This window comes from Salvelinus alpinus, chromosome 1 (assembly GCF_045679555.1).
Source record: "Salvelinus alpinus chromosome 1, SLU_Salpinus.1, whole genome shotgun sequence".
Classification (NCBI taxonomy): Eukaryota; Metazoa; Chordata; class Actinopteri; order Salmoniformes; family Salmonidae; genus Salvelinus; species Salvelinus alpinus.
In genome coordinates this window covers 51,399,656-51,416,197 of record NC_092086.1, presented here as the reverse complement: position 1 = coordinate 51,416,197, position 16,542 = coordinate 51,399,656, and the positions used below count along the sequence as shown (strand labels likewise).

General features: G+C 41.4%; 1 protein-coding gene across 1 annotated transcript; it reads right to left on the bottom strand.

Moving 5' to 3' along the window:
• Positions 1-11,169: 11,169 nt before the first annotated feature.
• Positions 11,170-13,576, bottom strand: LOC139579529 (eukaryotic translation initiation factor 1b-like). Its single transcript, XM_071408258.1, has 4 exons — positions 13,290-13,576; positions 12,163-12,326; positions 11,978-12,079; positions 11,170-11,808 (listed from the first exon to the last, which is right to left on the bottom strand). The coding sequence occupies exons 1-4, from the start codon at positions 13,318-13,320 to the stop codon at positions 11,764-11,766; spliced, it is 342 nt and encodes a 113-aa protein (XP_071264359.1). The 5' UTR covers positions 13,321-13,576; the 3' UTR covers positions 11,170-11,763.
• Between the last annotated feature and the right edge of the window lie 2,966 nt (positions 13,577-16,542).

The following is a 16,542-nucleotide window of genomic DNA, read 5'->3' as shown; positions in this document are numbered from 1 at the left end:
AATTATTTAGCCACTATGGCCTATTCATTCCCTTACCTCCCTTATCCTACCTAATTTGCACACACTGTATATAGACTTTTTCTATTGTATTATTGACTGTATGTTTGTTATTCCATGTGTAACTCTGTGTTGTTGTTTGTGTCACACTCCTTTGCTTTATCTTGGCCAGGTCGCAGTTGTAAATGAGAACTTGTTCTCAACTAGACTACCTGGTTAAATAAAGGTGAAATAAAATAAATTAAAAATATATTTGATGCCCTTCAACCTCTCTTTTCTACCGAATTCCTCCCCTCGAACTCACACACACTTAATAACAAATAACAGTGAGAATGGGTTGCATTTCTATAGGTTAGCTCTTCTCACTATGTGTCAAAAGCACTTTATTCTGGGGGATACACTGGTTTTCACTGTGGGGTAACTTCCCACATCCATCATCAATCTCTAGCACCCAGCTGAGTGATACTTGGCAGCCATTTTGTGTCACAATGCTCACCGCTATGACAGTGGAGAGGAGAGTAAGAGCCATTTTTTCTGGCTCTACCTTGCACCCATCAAAACCCAGGTGTTGCTGTCACCTGTCCCCCAGGGAGTAGGGCCAGTGGAGCGGATAGAGGGAGGGGAGGGCAAAGGAATCGGGCCTAACTTACCTTGGGGATTTCATTAGGAATCTCTGAGGAGGGCTACATGTGGAGCCCTGTCTGGACTCATCACCCCTGGTCTGGCATTCCCTGAAACAAATGGAACAGACACCTGTTCTGTCCCAACCTCAGTTCAGCCTCGTGTGTGTGTGTGTGTGTGTGTGTGTGTGTGTGTGTGTGTGTGTGTGTGTGTGTGTGTGTGTGTGTGTGTGTGTGTGTGTGTGTGTGTGTGTGTGTGTGTGTGTGTGTGTGTGTGTGTGCGTGGGCGCGTGGGCGTGTGCGTGCGTGCGTGCGTTTAGCACAGTAGTTGTTAATACTCATGGAAGTATTTATGTGCATACACTTACATGTATGTAGCTGTCTGTCAGCCCGTCTGTGCTTCCTTCGCAAAAGGATCAAGTTAAAAGAGCCAGCACAGACTTTTTGACTCAAGCACTCAGCCAGCAACAGAGAATGTTACACAACTTTGTAAGACCTTTCAGGAGATGATCCCATTCATCAACGGAGTGGCTACAAAGCACATCCACATATCGAACTCAGTCCAAATCACAGTCTCTTGTGTTGCCATGGCACTAAGAGGCTTTGCACGGTGATGTTAGGGAATTCTGAATGTGGCTGGCAGTTTGGCCAGGCCACAATATTCCCAACAGAGGAACAGCTTTATTGTAATGACAAGATCATGCATAAGATGCCAAATGCTTTTTCTTTGAGAAAAGAATCAAATGAACTTGGAGGGGAAAATAAGGCAAGACATGAAAGAGTACAACCACTCTGATCTCTGTGTCCCTGGACTCCTCTGGTGTTTCTCACACTCTCTCCCTTTTGTCTTTGCCTGGCAAAAGCTGAAAATAGAAGATATTTTCCCATCCCTATATATCATCATGAGACGTGAAGGATGTGAGCTGAGCAGAGCTGGTGAGAAGCATCTGTTTTTCACCCCAACCCTGTTGACCAGAGTGTTAACTTATCTGAAGCCGCTGCACCATTGGGCTATCATCATCATCATCAACAACAATGCATCCTCATCAGTAGTATCATCGTAAGGATGGCATTAGTGTATACAATGTGTATTTGTATTCTTAATATAGTAGAATCTACACTATTTATGTGTTCTTGCAGAGCATGTATTAGATAGATGATACACAGCAGAGATCACAGGCGTAAGCCACTTAAAAGGACACATTTTATCAGTGACAATTAAATATCAGATGACTTTATCTTTTTCAAGCCAATTACCTTGGGTTTGAACCCAGCGGCCATGGCTGTGTAGTGTGCCAAACACTGATAATATCTAGATGAAAATCTGCCGGGACTGCTACTACCTTCCCAGCTCGAAACCCAGGCAGCCTTTCACGCTTAATGTCATTTAGCAGAACTATTTATAATTGATCAGAACTAGGATCTGTATCCGGAGGACTTCAGAATGCAAATCAAATACACTGTATGTGCATATCGTGACCATGTACTGGATTTGATAGTGTAAGTATACCCTACTAGATGACGAGACCAGATTATACATCTACAGTGTCAAAACAAGACTAATAGCAAGTCACTTGGTGAGTGTTTTTTAATGCTTGAATATTGGCGATACTGACCAAACTACGTCAGTGTGTATATTGTCAAAACAGTTTAGTCCCCCTCCTTCAGACTTCCTGCCACTCCCTTACAGCTAGAGGCGAGCCTGCTCACCCAACTCGTGGCACTCTCTGAACAGAGGGTTGAGGCCCTGGGCCCTCAACATAGCAGCAAGCACCCTATGACTGGTAGTGGCCCTAGGAAACCAGCCACTGGTATGTGTCACTCTCCTGTGACAAACTACCTCTCTCCACATCAAAAAGTGTCCTGGTCAAGCAGTTTTCAGAAAAAAATCTTAAGGGCTCACACAAACACTTTGTAGCAGTCAATAACCCCAGAGCTAGCAAAACAAGCTCGTCCTTGATCTGGGTGACTTGTTTTGAGGCACGGACATCCACAATGTTGTTATTTTCAAGAACATGGTGTCACATTAAATGTAAGGGAAGGGACAGTTGGTGATATGTGCATTCCGAATCTTCGCTCATTGATTGAGACAGGTGGGTGTCCACCCCAAAGTGATGCATATCATGATGACACTCACCTTTCTCGATCATTGAGAAGATTTGAAATAGACAAGATGGCGGCATACACATTGCTGGATTACTTCATGGAGCAAAACAAATATTTAATTTATTAATGGAGCATTTTATAATTTCATACGAACCCCCTGCAACTAGACATGGAAGTTTAGAAGATATGTGTTGTCTTTCCAGTCGGGAATTGAGGAAGTATCGCCAAGTAAAGGTTGGTCGAAAATTCTCTGAGCTATACTTTACACTACCTACACTCTTAGAAAAAAAGGCTCTATCTAGAACCTCAAAGGGTTCTTTGGCTGTCCCTGTAGGAGAACCCTTTGAAGAACCCTTTTTGGTTTCAGGTAGAACCCTTTTGGATTCCATGTAGAACCCTTTCCACAGAAAGTTCTACCTGGAACCAAAAAGGGTTCTCCTATGCGGACAGCCGAAGTACCCCTTTGGAACCCTTTTTTCTAAGAGGGTACTGTGTAACTGTTGTATGGAAGCATTCACCTATCACTGTCATTTAAAAGTGTAGCTATTCAGTCATAGCTAGTGTAGCTATGACTGAGATCTGCTCTCTTCTCCTCCTGGTCATTTCCATGTAAAGGACCCATGAGCACCAACATGTGAATTTCATAGGAGTATATCAAATTTGGTGTCAATTTTTTTAATTTACATTTTAATTTTACCTTTATTTAACTAGGCAAGTCAGTTAAGAACAAATTCTTATTTTCAATGATGGCCTAGGAACAGTGGGTTAACTGCCTTGTTCAGGGGCAGGATGACAGATTTGTACCTTGTCAGCTCGGGGATTCGATCTTGCAACCTTCCGGTTACTAGTCCAACGCTCTAACCACTAGAAAATAGTCTATATTTAAGGGAAATTAAGGCATAGATACGTTTTTCAACATTTTTCCATCCAAAAAATGAGGAATAAGCAAAAGCTTTTGATTTCAAAGATGGGAAAGTATTTTTTATTTTTTTATCTACTAGAAAAAGTCTTAAAGGGTATTAGAAATACATCAAAAGAGAATAATGTTGAAGAAAAACCCATGCCAATATTAATATTTAAATTTAGTTTTGCAGAAATTATTTTCCTTCTGTAAGTTTAGGAAATATTACCTAGTGTTTTGTGATTCTGTTACCAAAAACTCACATATCTTTAATATATTTTCACATTTCTATCTGATGAGGAGGGAGGATTATGAAAGTACACAGAAGTAACAAGTAAAGGTAGACCTATCAATTAATTTGTGTTTTAACTGACAACAATTTTGTGATATAATTATTAAGTGATAACCAAATCTGTAACAGAGTGACCGAAAAATGAGTAATAGAATGATCGCAATTGAATTGGCCACAATGGGAAATCCTAATACAGTGCCACTGACACGGCCCGCTACCAAAACCTGCGGGCTTTCCTTCACTGCAGCCGAGGTGAGTAAAACATTTAAGCGTGTTAACCCTCGCAAGGCTGCAGGCCCAGACGGCATTCCCAGCCGCGTCCTCAGAGCATGCGCAGACCAGCTGGCTGGTGTGTTTACGGACATATTCAATCAATCCTTATCCCAGTCTGCTGTTCCCACATGCTTCAAGAGGGCCACCATTGTTCCTGTTCCCAAGAAAGCTAAGGTAACTGAGCTAAACGACTACCGCCCCGTAGCACTCACTTCCGTCATCATGAAGTGCTTTGAGAGACTAGTCAAGGACCATATCACCTCCACCCTACCGGACACCCTAGACCCACTCCAATTTGCTTACCGACCCAATAGGTCCACAGACGACGCAATCGCAACCACACTGCACACTGCCCTAACCCATCTGGACAAGAGGAATACCTATGTGAGAATGCTCTTCATCGATTACAGCTCAGCATTTAACACCATAGTACCCTCCAAACTCGTCATCAAGCTCGAGACCCTGGGTCTCGACCCCGCCCTGTGCAACTGGGTCCTGGACTTCCTGACGGGCCGCCCCCAGGTGGTGAGGGTAGGTAACAACATCTCCACCCCGCTGATCCTCAACACTGGGGCCCCACAAGGGTGCGTTCTGAGCCCTCTCCTGTACTCCCTGTTCACCCACGACTGCGTGGCCATGCACGCCTCCAACTCAATCATCAAGTTTGCGGATGACACTACAGTGGTAGGCTTGATTACCAACAACGACGAGACGGCCTACAGGGAGGAGGTGAGGGCCCTCGGAGTGTGGTGTCAGGAAAATAACCTCACACTCAACGTCAACAAAACAAAGGAGATGATTGTGGACTTCAGGAAACAGCAGAGGGAGCACCCCCCTATCCACATCGACGGGTCAGTAGTGGAGAAGGTGGAAAGTTTTAAGTTCCTCGGTGTACACATCACGGACAAACTGAATTGGTCCACCCACACAGACAGCGTTGTGAAGAAGGCGCAGCAGCGCCTCTTCAACCTCAGGAGGCTGAAGAAATTCGGCTTGTCACCAAAAGCACTCACAAACTTCTACAGATGCACAATCGAGAGCATCCTGTCGGGCTGTATCACCGCCTGGTACGGCAACTGCTCCGCCCACAACCGTAAGGCTCTCCAGAGAGTAGTGAGGTCTGCAGAACGCATCACCGGGGGCAAACTACCTGCCCTCCAGGACACCTACACCACCCGATGTCACAGGAAGGCCATAAAGATCATCAAGGACAACAACCACCCAAGCCACTGCCTGTTCACCCCGCTATCATCCAGAAGGCGAGGTCAGTACAGGTGCATCAAAGCAGGGACCGAGAGACTGAAAAACAGCTTCTATCTCAAGGCCATCAGACTGTTAAACAGCCACCACTAACATTTAGCGGCCGCTGCCAACATACTGACTCAACTCCAGCCACTTTAAAAATGGGAATTGATGGAAATTATGTAAAAATGTACCACTAGCCACTTTAAACAATGCCACTTAATATAATGTTTACATACCCTACATTACCCATCTCATATGTATATGTATATACTGTACTCTATATCATCTACTGCATCTTGCCATCTTTATGTAATACATGTACCACTAGCCACTTTAAACTATGCCACTTTATGTTTACATACCCTACAGTACTCATCTCATATGTATATACCGTACTCTATACCATCTACTGCATCTTGCCTATGCCGTTCTGTACCATCACTCATTCATATATCTTTATGTACATATTCTTTATCCCTTTACACTTGTGTGTATAAGGTAGTAGTTGTGGAATTGTTAGGTTAGATTACTTGTCGTTATTACTGCATTGTCGGAACTAGAAGCACAAGCATTTCGCTACACTCGCATTAACATCTGCTAACCATGTGTATGTGACTAATAAAATTTGATTTGATTTGATTTAATAGTCACAAATCACATTTTCAGTGGAGCACAGCACAGTACAGCACAGTAAAGTAGAGTACAGTAAAGTTTAAAAAAAAAAGTAGAGTAGAGTTCAATAGAGATTATTTATTTTTTCAGTGGATTGAAGTTGAGTTTGGTTATGGATCAATATGATTTTACAGAAGATTTTGCCATTATCCATTAGCTTTTACATATGCTTAAATCAGGGAGATTGACTATAAAACAACATATTTCTATATTTTCAGGGGGAATTGGCAATGTATAGACCCATAAACTGAATTAGTGTAATAACTTAACACATATTTCATGTCAATAGGTTTGTTTAGTTTCTCTTGCACAACCTGGTTTATGTGAGTTTTGTTAAATAGTCACAAGGGTAGACCTGGTTTATCAGCGTATTGGGACATAGACACAGGAATAAGCCTGGTTGGTATGGGTATTTAGGCTGAGATATGCAGGTGCAAATCTGGTTTATGTTAGTATTGGGACTCAGTCAAAGGTGTAGACCAGGTTTGTTGGAGTACTGGAGCTGAGGTGCAGGGGGTAGACCTGGTTAACGGTTTAGGAGGATTCAGGCTTCAGCACATTTAGACCTGGCTTAGTTGACTAATTGTGTTCAAGCACAGGCGCAGACTTTGTGGGTATGTAAATTGGAGCTGAAGTTTTCACTTGGTCATTATGGGGTATAGTGTTTAGATTGATGAGGAATTTTTATTTATTTAATCCATTTTAAAATAAGGCTATAAGGTAACCAAATGTGGAAAAAGGCAAGGGGTCTGAATACTTTCCTAATGCACTGTAGGTTACTGTTGGTGACTTGGCGAATACAGGCCTAAAGAAAGTGGGTAACAGGGCTGAGATTGGCAAGTAACAGGGATGAGGTATATTGGCAAAGGAACTGAGTAACAAATAGGGCATTTAGAGCTAGGATATGGGTGTATCTGTACATGATTGTATCAATATTAGGGTATTGGCATATGGGTGTTAGGGTTAGGGAATAGGGTGACAGGGCTGGGGTGTGTGAGTAATTGGGTTTAGGTGTGTGGGTAAGTAGGTATACAGTGCTGTGAAAAAGTATTTGCCCCCTTTCTGATTTTCTCTATTTTTGATATTGAATGATCTTCAACCAAAACCTAATATTAGATAACGGGAACCAGAGTTTACAAATAACAACAACAAAAAATGATACGTATTTTATTTATTTAATTAACAAAGTAATGCAACATCCAATTCCCCTGTGTGAAAAAGTCATTGCCCCCTTACACTCAATAACTGGTTGTGCCACCTTTAGCTGCAATAACTGCAACCAAATACTTCCTGTAGTTGTTGATCAGTCTCTCACATCGCTGGAATTTTGGCCCACTTTTGCATGCAGAACGGGTTTAACTCAGCGACATTTATAGGTTTTCAAGCATGAACTGCTCGGTTCAAGTCCTGCCACAACATCTCAATTGGGATTAGGTCTGGACTTTCACTTGATCTAATATTAGGTTTTTATTGAAGATCGTGACCAAGAATAAAACATACTTTTATGTACATACTTTAAAAACGTATTTTTAAGCGATATGGATCACATGTTAGGGTTACTAATGGCATAAGATTTGGATAGTGGCATGCTTCCCAGTCAAAACAGTTTGCGCATATATAATTGTTTTTCTTCATTTTGGAATTTGGCAGCGGTTTTTGTGGCTATTCCTTGCACACAACATTTTCTCTTGAGGCAAGTCGAAGTTCAGTAGCCGAAGTCTACGCCCCTCCATCGGTGACTGGTCAATAGTACTACTCCTAGTAAGAGTGGGAATTATGGACGGGATTATTCAATTAAGTTTTTCTTGTCATTCAACGAGAGAGATAGTTTTCATGCACATTTTTTCAATTAAGAAATACTGCACCAAACATCTTACCTAGATGTAAAATTGCGCAACTAAGACCTCCTAGGCAAAAATGGCAAAATGAATGAGAGATTTCTTGATTTATATTAGATTAATTCCGACTTTTTTAAGGAAGTGTTTCTGGCTATGTTGTTGCTACAGTGGCTGAAGAGGGACAAATAACAGTAATATTGCCACCTTTTTCTTGTTTTTCAAGAGCAGGTCTTTAGGGAATATTCGCCAAGCTGAGTTCTACTAGGAGCAAACTGAACCTATATATGCAGACGCATGTAGGACTGTGTGCACACATTGCCTTATGCTCATGGGACGAGAGCCGCAAATTATGATATCATACTTCTGACCTGATCCTATTTATTTAACAGATTATTATTTTGGTTTAATTTGATATATCTTCTTTTTTTTTTACTCATTTGAAAGATTCCCCGTCCGTGGGCTTATGTTGAAAACGTACATGGCTCGAATGCAATGCAATTTTGTCTGCTATTTCTGGAGAAGTGCAAATATGAACTGTAAATTGGTTCCATGACGTTTCTCTTTATATTGGATCTTTGTCCAGCTCCTGTGAAATGTTTGGATGTGCATAAAACCCTCCATAGCCTAAATTGCCTTGTCTGTATTATACGCCCACAGGCAGCAATTATGGTGCCTGTAACTGTATTTAGACATGTTGTTTCGTTTTTATTCGAATTTGATTAGAATTATACACTCTCTTCTTAGGCCTCATCAATAGCCTAGTGAATGTCATCTTGCTTATTGACTATGTTTATCATGTTCATGTCCAGACTGCAATTTACAGTAGGCCTAGGCCCTATATCAGTGTGAATGCTATCAAATTAGATTTTGATCCATCAATGCATGTTAAAGGGAGTTTTTCCCCTCGTCTAGCGTCTCTGTTCAATAATGTACAGTATTTCCATATTGAAGCAATGCATGGGGCAGGCTAACGAACTAACATTCGAATTGGAGTTGATGACAACGCAATACAGAAAAGACTGTAAATATACAACTTAACACAACTATATTTATCCATGGAGCACGTTCTGATTGGCCACTGAGGTGTCAAGCCTTGACATACCCACAACCACCGCCAGCTACTGCGCCCATAATTCCGGTTGTGAAAGTAGCAAAAATATTTCCGACACACCCCAAACCTATAGCAAGATCGCCAGTGCTAAGATTTTCCATTGCGTTAGATTTGTTAAAACAGAGCCCCCCCATGTTATATCACAGATGACACACGATTCTTTCTGCAAACATGTTTGAATCTTAATTCGGATTAGATATTTAACCATTTTAGGAAACATGGTCACATAAAAACTGAGGGAGATTTTACAGTCATTCTGTTACCAAACTTTGCATCTGCACTGTTCATCAAGTTAATGTGTTTTAGTACAATTTTCAGAGGCAATTGTTAAAGGTATACTTCTGCATATAGGTGTATGGTTTGTTAAACTTTGCAATCAATGGTTTTTGCTTGTTTTACATTTTAAAGTGAGTCTCAGAATCACTCTGTTACCGTGGAATTGCCCTCCTCCTCCTACCCAACGCTGCGTTCGTAACCAAGTAGCAATTTACCACAATGTACAACAGGGAAAAACTACTTGAACAACCCTCCAACTGGCAATTACCAGTGGGAAACTCGTCCATCATCCTGAGCTCCCACATGCTGACCTCTGACATCACCTACAAAGAAAATGACCTCGATAACAGCATTTTCGGCAAATGCAACAAAACATTTATAAAAAGGAATTCATTAGGTTTTTTAACACTATAATTTGTTTACAAGTGAGATAGCTGTACTTTCAGTTCATGGTTTACACAGCTTGTTAGCCATTAGCCAATCTGCATTTCTCAACGAGTTCAAAGCACATGAATGCATCCAACTGGTATTTATGACTTCCCAACAGTTGAATTCCCACCTGGTTACGAATGCAGCATAATACACTGGAAAGGCCCTGGAGTCTGCGATTTGACTAAGTGTAGAAAATGTGAAACCCAAAGCAGATTAAAATTATGGATAGGGAAAATTTGGAAATTACAGCAACAGCAATTCAAGACTATTTGTAACACCGAGTACTGAAGCTGGCATTGATTAAAGTCTATTTTTAAAAACAAATTTAAACTCTGCTGTTATAGTGCCCCCAAGTGAGAATGCATAGTATAACAGCACATTGGTTTGGCGTATTTGAGCTGCGTCATGCAGTCTGGCGCTGGCAGGTCCAAACAGCATCACATGAAGACAGAAATATAGCGTTGACTATTTACCAAGCTGTGTGCAGTGTTTGAAACTGCACCATTAGGATTTTTTTTCATTGTCTTAACTGCGTTTCCTTTACACATACATTAAAGGCCTAAATCTGAGAAAACCACCTGGTCCAAAATGTCTCCCACGGGTCTTCCCATTGTTAAAAAAAAAAAAAGACAAGACTGAGAAAACATGCAGGAAACAAATGGTTGATTTAAAGCAGTGATAACTAATAGAATAACTGGCTTGGTACGCTTTCAAAGGAAATCCCCATATGGTGCGAAGGACAGTTTGGGTAGATGGTAACCTCTTGTTAGATAGCATCAAATTAACTGATGGTATCTGCACAGCCACAGAGAAAAAGTTATTCCATGCAGCACTAGAGTATTTCCCACTGCCACAAAAGAAATAGGATCAGGGGTGGAGAGCCACTTTTTTGATCTGTGATGCTATGTGGCTATCCTGTTTAACGTCCAGCTTTTTGGGATGTTATTAAACTGCTACTCAACACTGCACCCATATTGATCATGCATCAAATGGGCCACCCCACACATGTTGAGTCAAGACCTGAGCCTGCATGAACAGCCAGATCCTTCTCCCAACCTAGGTGAAGACACTAGCTGAACCTGTGGCATGTAGCGGTTCACTTCCAGCCATACCGCTTTTCCTTTGTACATTTAGCAGATCTAATCCAGAGACAGTGCATTCAAAGGGCGGTAAACATCAATAAAGCAGCCATCAGCACTAGTATGCAAAGGCACTCTTCCCCACGTACTGCCCTATTCTCTACAAGACGCCACGTCCTGTACAATAAGCAGTTGGCTTTTTGCAACACGTCAATATTGACCAAATTATCATACAATCTTGGTATGGTCCATTTTGTATGCATAGTGGAATATGTCATTGCAAACCCAGCTATTAAGATTAAATAATTGTACCTCATGAAAACAAGCTGTCAATTTCAAATATTTATTGAATAAAATGTGGTATTTTATAAACAAGTCTCCCCCACTCCATTTTCAGTTGGTAGCCCAGCGTCAATCCTAACATGGCGGACTTTTTTTAAAGGAAGAAGCACAACGTTGTAGATGGGAGATGGGGCTGCGATGGTCAGAACTTCAGCAACACTCTGCTGTAACCTGGAAAGCATGCAGCCCCACAATACATTGGAACTGCTTCTCCCCAAACTGAACCACCCGTAACTATTCTAACCACCCCCAAATCCCGCAACCACAACAGGATTCCGCATGAGGTGGCGGTTGATCATTTTATTGAAACTTGTACAAAACAAAAAGAGTTACATGGAATTGTGCCCGTCACACAGCAAACTAAAAAATGTAAGGAAAAAAACTAAATCACCACTCATCCCACATCTGTCAAGCCGCTTGTCCATGTTTGCACTGGACTGCTCCCGTATGAGGGGAGAGTTAAACTGGTAGTAAAAAGTCTCAATTCAGAGGTATTCATTATCTTAAAGGGGGATGCGGTGATTGCAGCACGGGGGAGAGAAGTATCACAACCAGGGGAGCGGGGGCTGCTGAGAGCTTCTAGAATCCGTGGACCTTGAGCTGCTCCTCTTTCGCCAGGCCAATCTGGAAGTGGGATGAGGGCAGAAGAGACATCACACAAATGAACTTCGAACTCTAGTTACTGAACATTTACAAACAGGGGCTTTTCTATGAGAGCCATCTTATACGCCACACTTGTGTGTACTATACACTGGGTGCAATGTGCTATAATAGGAACAAGAGTCAAACCTACCTCAATCAGAAATGTGCAGATATTCTTGCGCTGGTCACCTTGCAGCTGAATCACTTCCCCATACTCTGGGTGCTCAATCACTGTACCATTGCAGGCAAATTTCTGTTGACAAAGCAGAACTTGTCAAAAGGCCAGTAGCACAAAACATGGATATTTCCTAGTATAAACTCCCTGCCATAACATACCTTCTTAAAGGCCTTGACTAGCTTCTTCTTATCATAGTCGATGGCTATGCCCTGGACCGTGGTCAGAGTCTTCCTGCCGTTACGCTGCTGGATTCTTATGTGGATGTAGTCGTCAGTCCCAGATGGGAGCCTGTCATTACCCTTAGTTGCATCAGCAAATGGGTCTGTGGGGAGGACACCATTTAAAAACAAGTCACACTACAATTCAAAACAAACATCTGTCATGTAAAATTACAAGGAAGCAACCTAAAGTGATAACTAAAATGGTAGTGGTTAGTTTGACCTAGCTAACAAAAGATCCAGGCCGATGAACAGGTGACGTAACGTCTTAGCCACGAGGCTCAGGCCCAAGTAAAACCCTGCAGATGCTTGTCAGCAAATTACATGGAATATGGGATTAGAGAGGGGGGGAAAAATCCCACAGAGAGTAGGCGGCTAATCTGCTCAAACCTACATTTATTCGGAATATTGAGATTAGTGACATGGGAGAAAGTCGAATGGCCCAGCCCAGATAGACAATCATTCCGGGAAAACAAGCAGAAATTTCGAAATGAAGTAATGAATGTTAGAGAAACCAACAATTCAGCGGGGCTACATTATTTGATCTGGCCATTTACGTAACCCTTAAAATATAGTTTACGCTTCACCCCAAAAGGCCTTCCCGGCAGGGTCGTATTACATACAGACAAAGGCAAAAACATAAATTTATATTCGGTCCATTGTTGATAGCTAACGTTAGTGCCAGAAAGACAACCGACAGTAAGAACGAGTTACTCCCAAATCGGTATTGTACATTGATCAATGTATCCACAATAGACTAGTTAGATATACCGGCTACAAATCCGCGTTCGGGCCTAAAAAAAGGAAGTGAACTTCGGCCTAGTTGAAGTCTGATGGATATTAGCCAACATTCGCAAAAAACAAAAAAGCTATTAATATAAATAATTTTCAATCGGGGGGGGAATGTTCTCTATAAATAACCAGATTTTTCATGAACATATTAAAATCAAAACGTTATATTTAGTTGGAACGCCGTCAAAATTCTTACAAATGCTAGCTAACGTTAGCAGCAGCCCTTCCCCCACTTTTTCGACCCCGCGTTTGCCGAGATGGTTGAAATGTCTTACCGAAAGTTTGGAGGTTCTGGATAGCGGACATACGATAAGATTTCCTTTCCTTTCGGATAATAACTGGTTCGCGATAGACTGGTCTGCTTAATTTGTTTTTCTTTCTTTAAATCTTCCTTTTCACTGGGACGACGTTTTAGTCAGCTGAAAGACTCTCACAAAATGGAGATTGTTTAGCTTGCAAAGTAGAAAACAACCCTTTATAGCGCCTCCCCGCACGTAAGAACGTGCATCACGCCACACCCTATTTTACTGGAAAAATTACGTAATTATCTATTTCAGAAGGCAAAATACCAACACCTGGAACCTAGGCTAAATAAAAACTATAGCACAAATATCTAAATTAAATGTGAAGATCTTAGTTAATAAAGCAATGTTCTTCGTCGATGAAACAATGGTCAGTGGTACATTATTCAATTTTAGGAAATATATTGTTATATATTACTTATATATATATTGTTATATATATATACTGTTTTTGGTATTTCTACACCTGCATTGCTTGCTGTTTGGGGTTTTAGGCTGGGTGTCTGTACAACACTTTGTGACATCAGCTAATGTAAGAAGGACTTTATAAATACATTTTATTTTATTTGTTTTTAACTGACTAACTAAAGGCTTCTCCTAAAATGTAGTAGACCGAGCCCCCTCGAGAGAGAGTTGCAGATTACAGTAAAACATTCTTATGCCGACTATAAAATGTGTTGGCACCTTCAATTAATGCACCTTTTCTCATAAAAAAGTCAATTTCAGCACCCCTCTTGATGAAGGCAGATTCAGAGGGGTTGGGTTAAATGCGGAAGACACATTTCAGTTGAAGGCATTCAGTTGTACAGCTGACTAGACATCCCCTTTCCCCTTTTTATCTCAAATGTAAACACGACCTCACTTGAAAACTCTAGCTGCTGTTTGTCTGTGTCTGATGGGACAGTGCTATCCGGCATCCTTGGGACGTCCCAACGATAAACTGTAATCTTAAAACCCCTTAACCTAACCCTAACCATTTAAAATGTAAACTTCAATGGGGTAGGGACATCCCAAGGATCCCTGATAGAACGGGCCGTGTGTGATGAACTCCCAATGACTGAAATAAGGAAAATATCTGTTTTGGAGTGTACTTGAAATATGCAGCATGCAATCCGAATTGTCTTGATTGTATGAAGAGGTATCCTGTTGACCATATTTAGCCAATTTATAGAAAGCTAGCCAATGCTTAGAGTTTGACTAACCTAGCCTGCTACTGTAAATGTAAATGTGCCTGCTGAGGCTAGTGTTTCATTAGCTATCTCTCTGTCAGTGAACACATTTTTGAATCATGATTTGGCATGATTATGGGGTGGTTTCGCGGACAAAGATTAAGCCTAATCCTAGACTAAATTGCACTTTTAAACTGGACTAACTGAAATGTAATTTCTCAGACATGGTTGAAAATAGCCTCAGAGTTGCTCTAGTCTAGATTTTAAAAATCTGATTTCCAGAAGGACTATTAGAGTAAATCTAGATTTAAGTGAAGGCTTAAATTAAACCTGTCCAGAGTCAGGTTTAACTTCAGATTAATGGACGTTGGCCCCCAGGTTGACCTTGGCAATGGAGTAAAATGGATTACCCTGGACTAACTCAATGATGATCAAAGAGCACCACCAAGGCCAGACAAAAGGATAGTTATAGACAGGAACAACCCACTGAAGGATTTTGATTAAATCAAATTTCCGTGACTATTTCCTTACGTACAAAGAAAATGCAGCTAACATAGAGTTATATGAATATGGGAACTTGTCTGGAGTCATTGGCTAAATAGATTGATGTCATATTCCCATTAAGTGTCCCTCTGCAGCAGATGCTGAGGAGTACAGGAATCGTAAATCTGGTTCTAAATAAATGTACAAAGTGTGTGCACTCCCACTTTGCAGTTCTCCAACATGGTTGCACATTGGAAAGGTACGCCTTCTGACTCAAGGATTTTCCAAAACTGTATGCTCAGCTTGAAGGAGGACAACATTGTGGAATCATACTTGGTGACAGTGGGTATGCACAGACCAACTTCTTGTTCACCCCCTATCTTCATGCAATAGGACCTGAACAACAACTGTACAACCCAGCTCATATCCGCTCCAGAGGTGTAGTGGAGCGCATGTTTTGGTGTATGGAAGAGTCCTTTCCAGTGTCTCAGAAACACATTGCGTTTTCAACCAAGAAGATGCTGCAATGTCATAATTTCAACAGCAGTGCTTCACAATTACCTCAACCAGCATGGCTGCCCAGATCCTCACACTGAAGATAAGGATGATCCAAACGTTCCCATGGTTGAGGCAGACACCGACAGAAATGGACAAGCCTACAGAGATGCTTTTGCTATGCAGGACTTCTCACAACAAAGATAGCTCAAGTGATTGACGCAAACATTAGCCAATATTGGGACCATGAACTGGTGCTGGTTCGAGAATAACATTGGCACTGCTGCTGCTTAATTTCTCTCTCCTCCTTCATAGTGTAAGGTTAAAATTGATTATGGGGGTCTTCTAAAGACCCCCACCATTGATTATGTTGTTATTAATTTGCTTATGTGCCATTGTACTTATGCTCACTGTATAGCTGAATATTGAGGCCTCTGTCTGTGTCTAGCTCTCTGCTAAAATCCGCAGCCCCGCGTCTGTGAGAAAAGGTGTGAAAAGGGACTGAGGGTGATAGTGTCTGACAGTGTCTGTTTTTCTATGAAACAAGAGCAGATTTGCATGCCACTGAGACAGGTTCTCAGAAACCTTGTGTTAAGAATAACTTGTTCTTTTAGCTGCACGTGCAGGTTTTGACATAGGAGATCGCACCATAAGGTGTGGGGTATATAAGATCCTGTCTTTCTTTTGTTCGGGGCAGAACATCAGGAGAGGCATCAGTTGTATGTCTGATGTTTGATCTTTGACTTCTGTCTACAGCTGTATTCTAATTAAAATTGTTATGATTTATGTATGCACATTTTGAGTGTTCCTTATTTGTTAAGTAAATAACGGAGCCCAGAAAAGTGGAACCAACATTAGCCAACTCAACATGAAGGATGTGCATCTTCATATCATGCTCTTCTTTTAAATACATTAGTTTGCGCTCATGAAACTAATGTATTTAGCACCAGTTTCTCATGCATGCTCAGCCTCTTTGTCTTTGTCCTCCTGCCCATGTTAGTGACACAATCTTCCCTCCTGGCTGCTGCAGATGTAGTGAGCTGACCTTTACCCTGTCTTATCCCCTCCAAGCTATGGTG

Bases quoted from the DNA above. Each gene is read 5' to 3' on its own strand.
- LOC139579529 (XM_071408258.1), bottom strand. From the start codon at position 13,320: ATGTCCGCTATCCAGAACCTCCAAACTTTCG. The intron at 12,080-12,162 runs GTATGTTATGGC...CTTTGTCAACAG, and splicing joins TAGTCAAGGCCTTTAAGAAG to AAATTTGCCTGCAATGGTAC. The intron at 11,809-11,977 runs GTAGGTTTGACT...TCCCACTTCCAG, and splicing joins TCTGCACATTTCTGATTGAG to ATTGGCCTGGCGAAAGAGGA.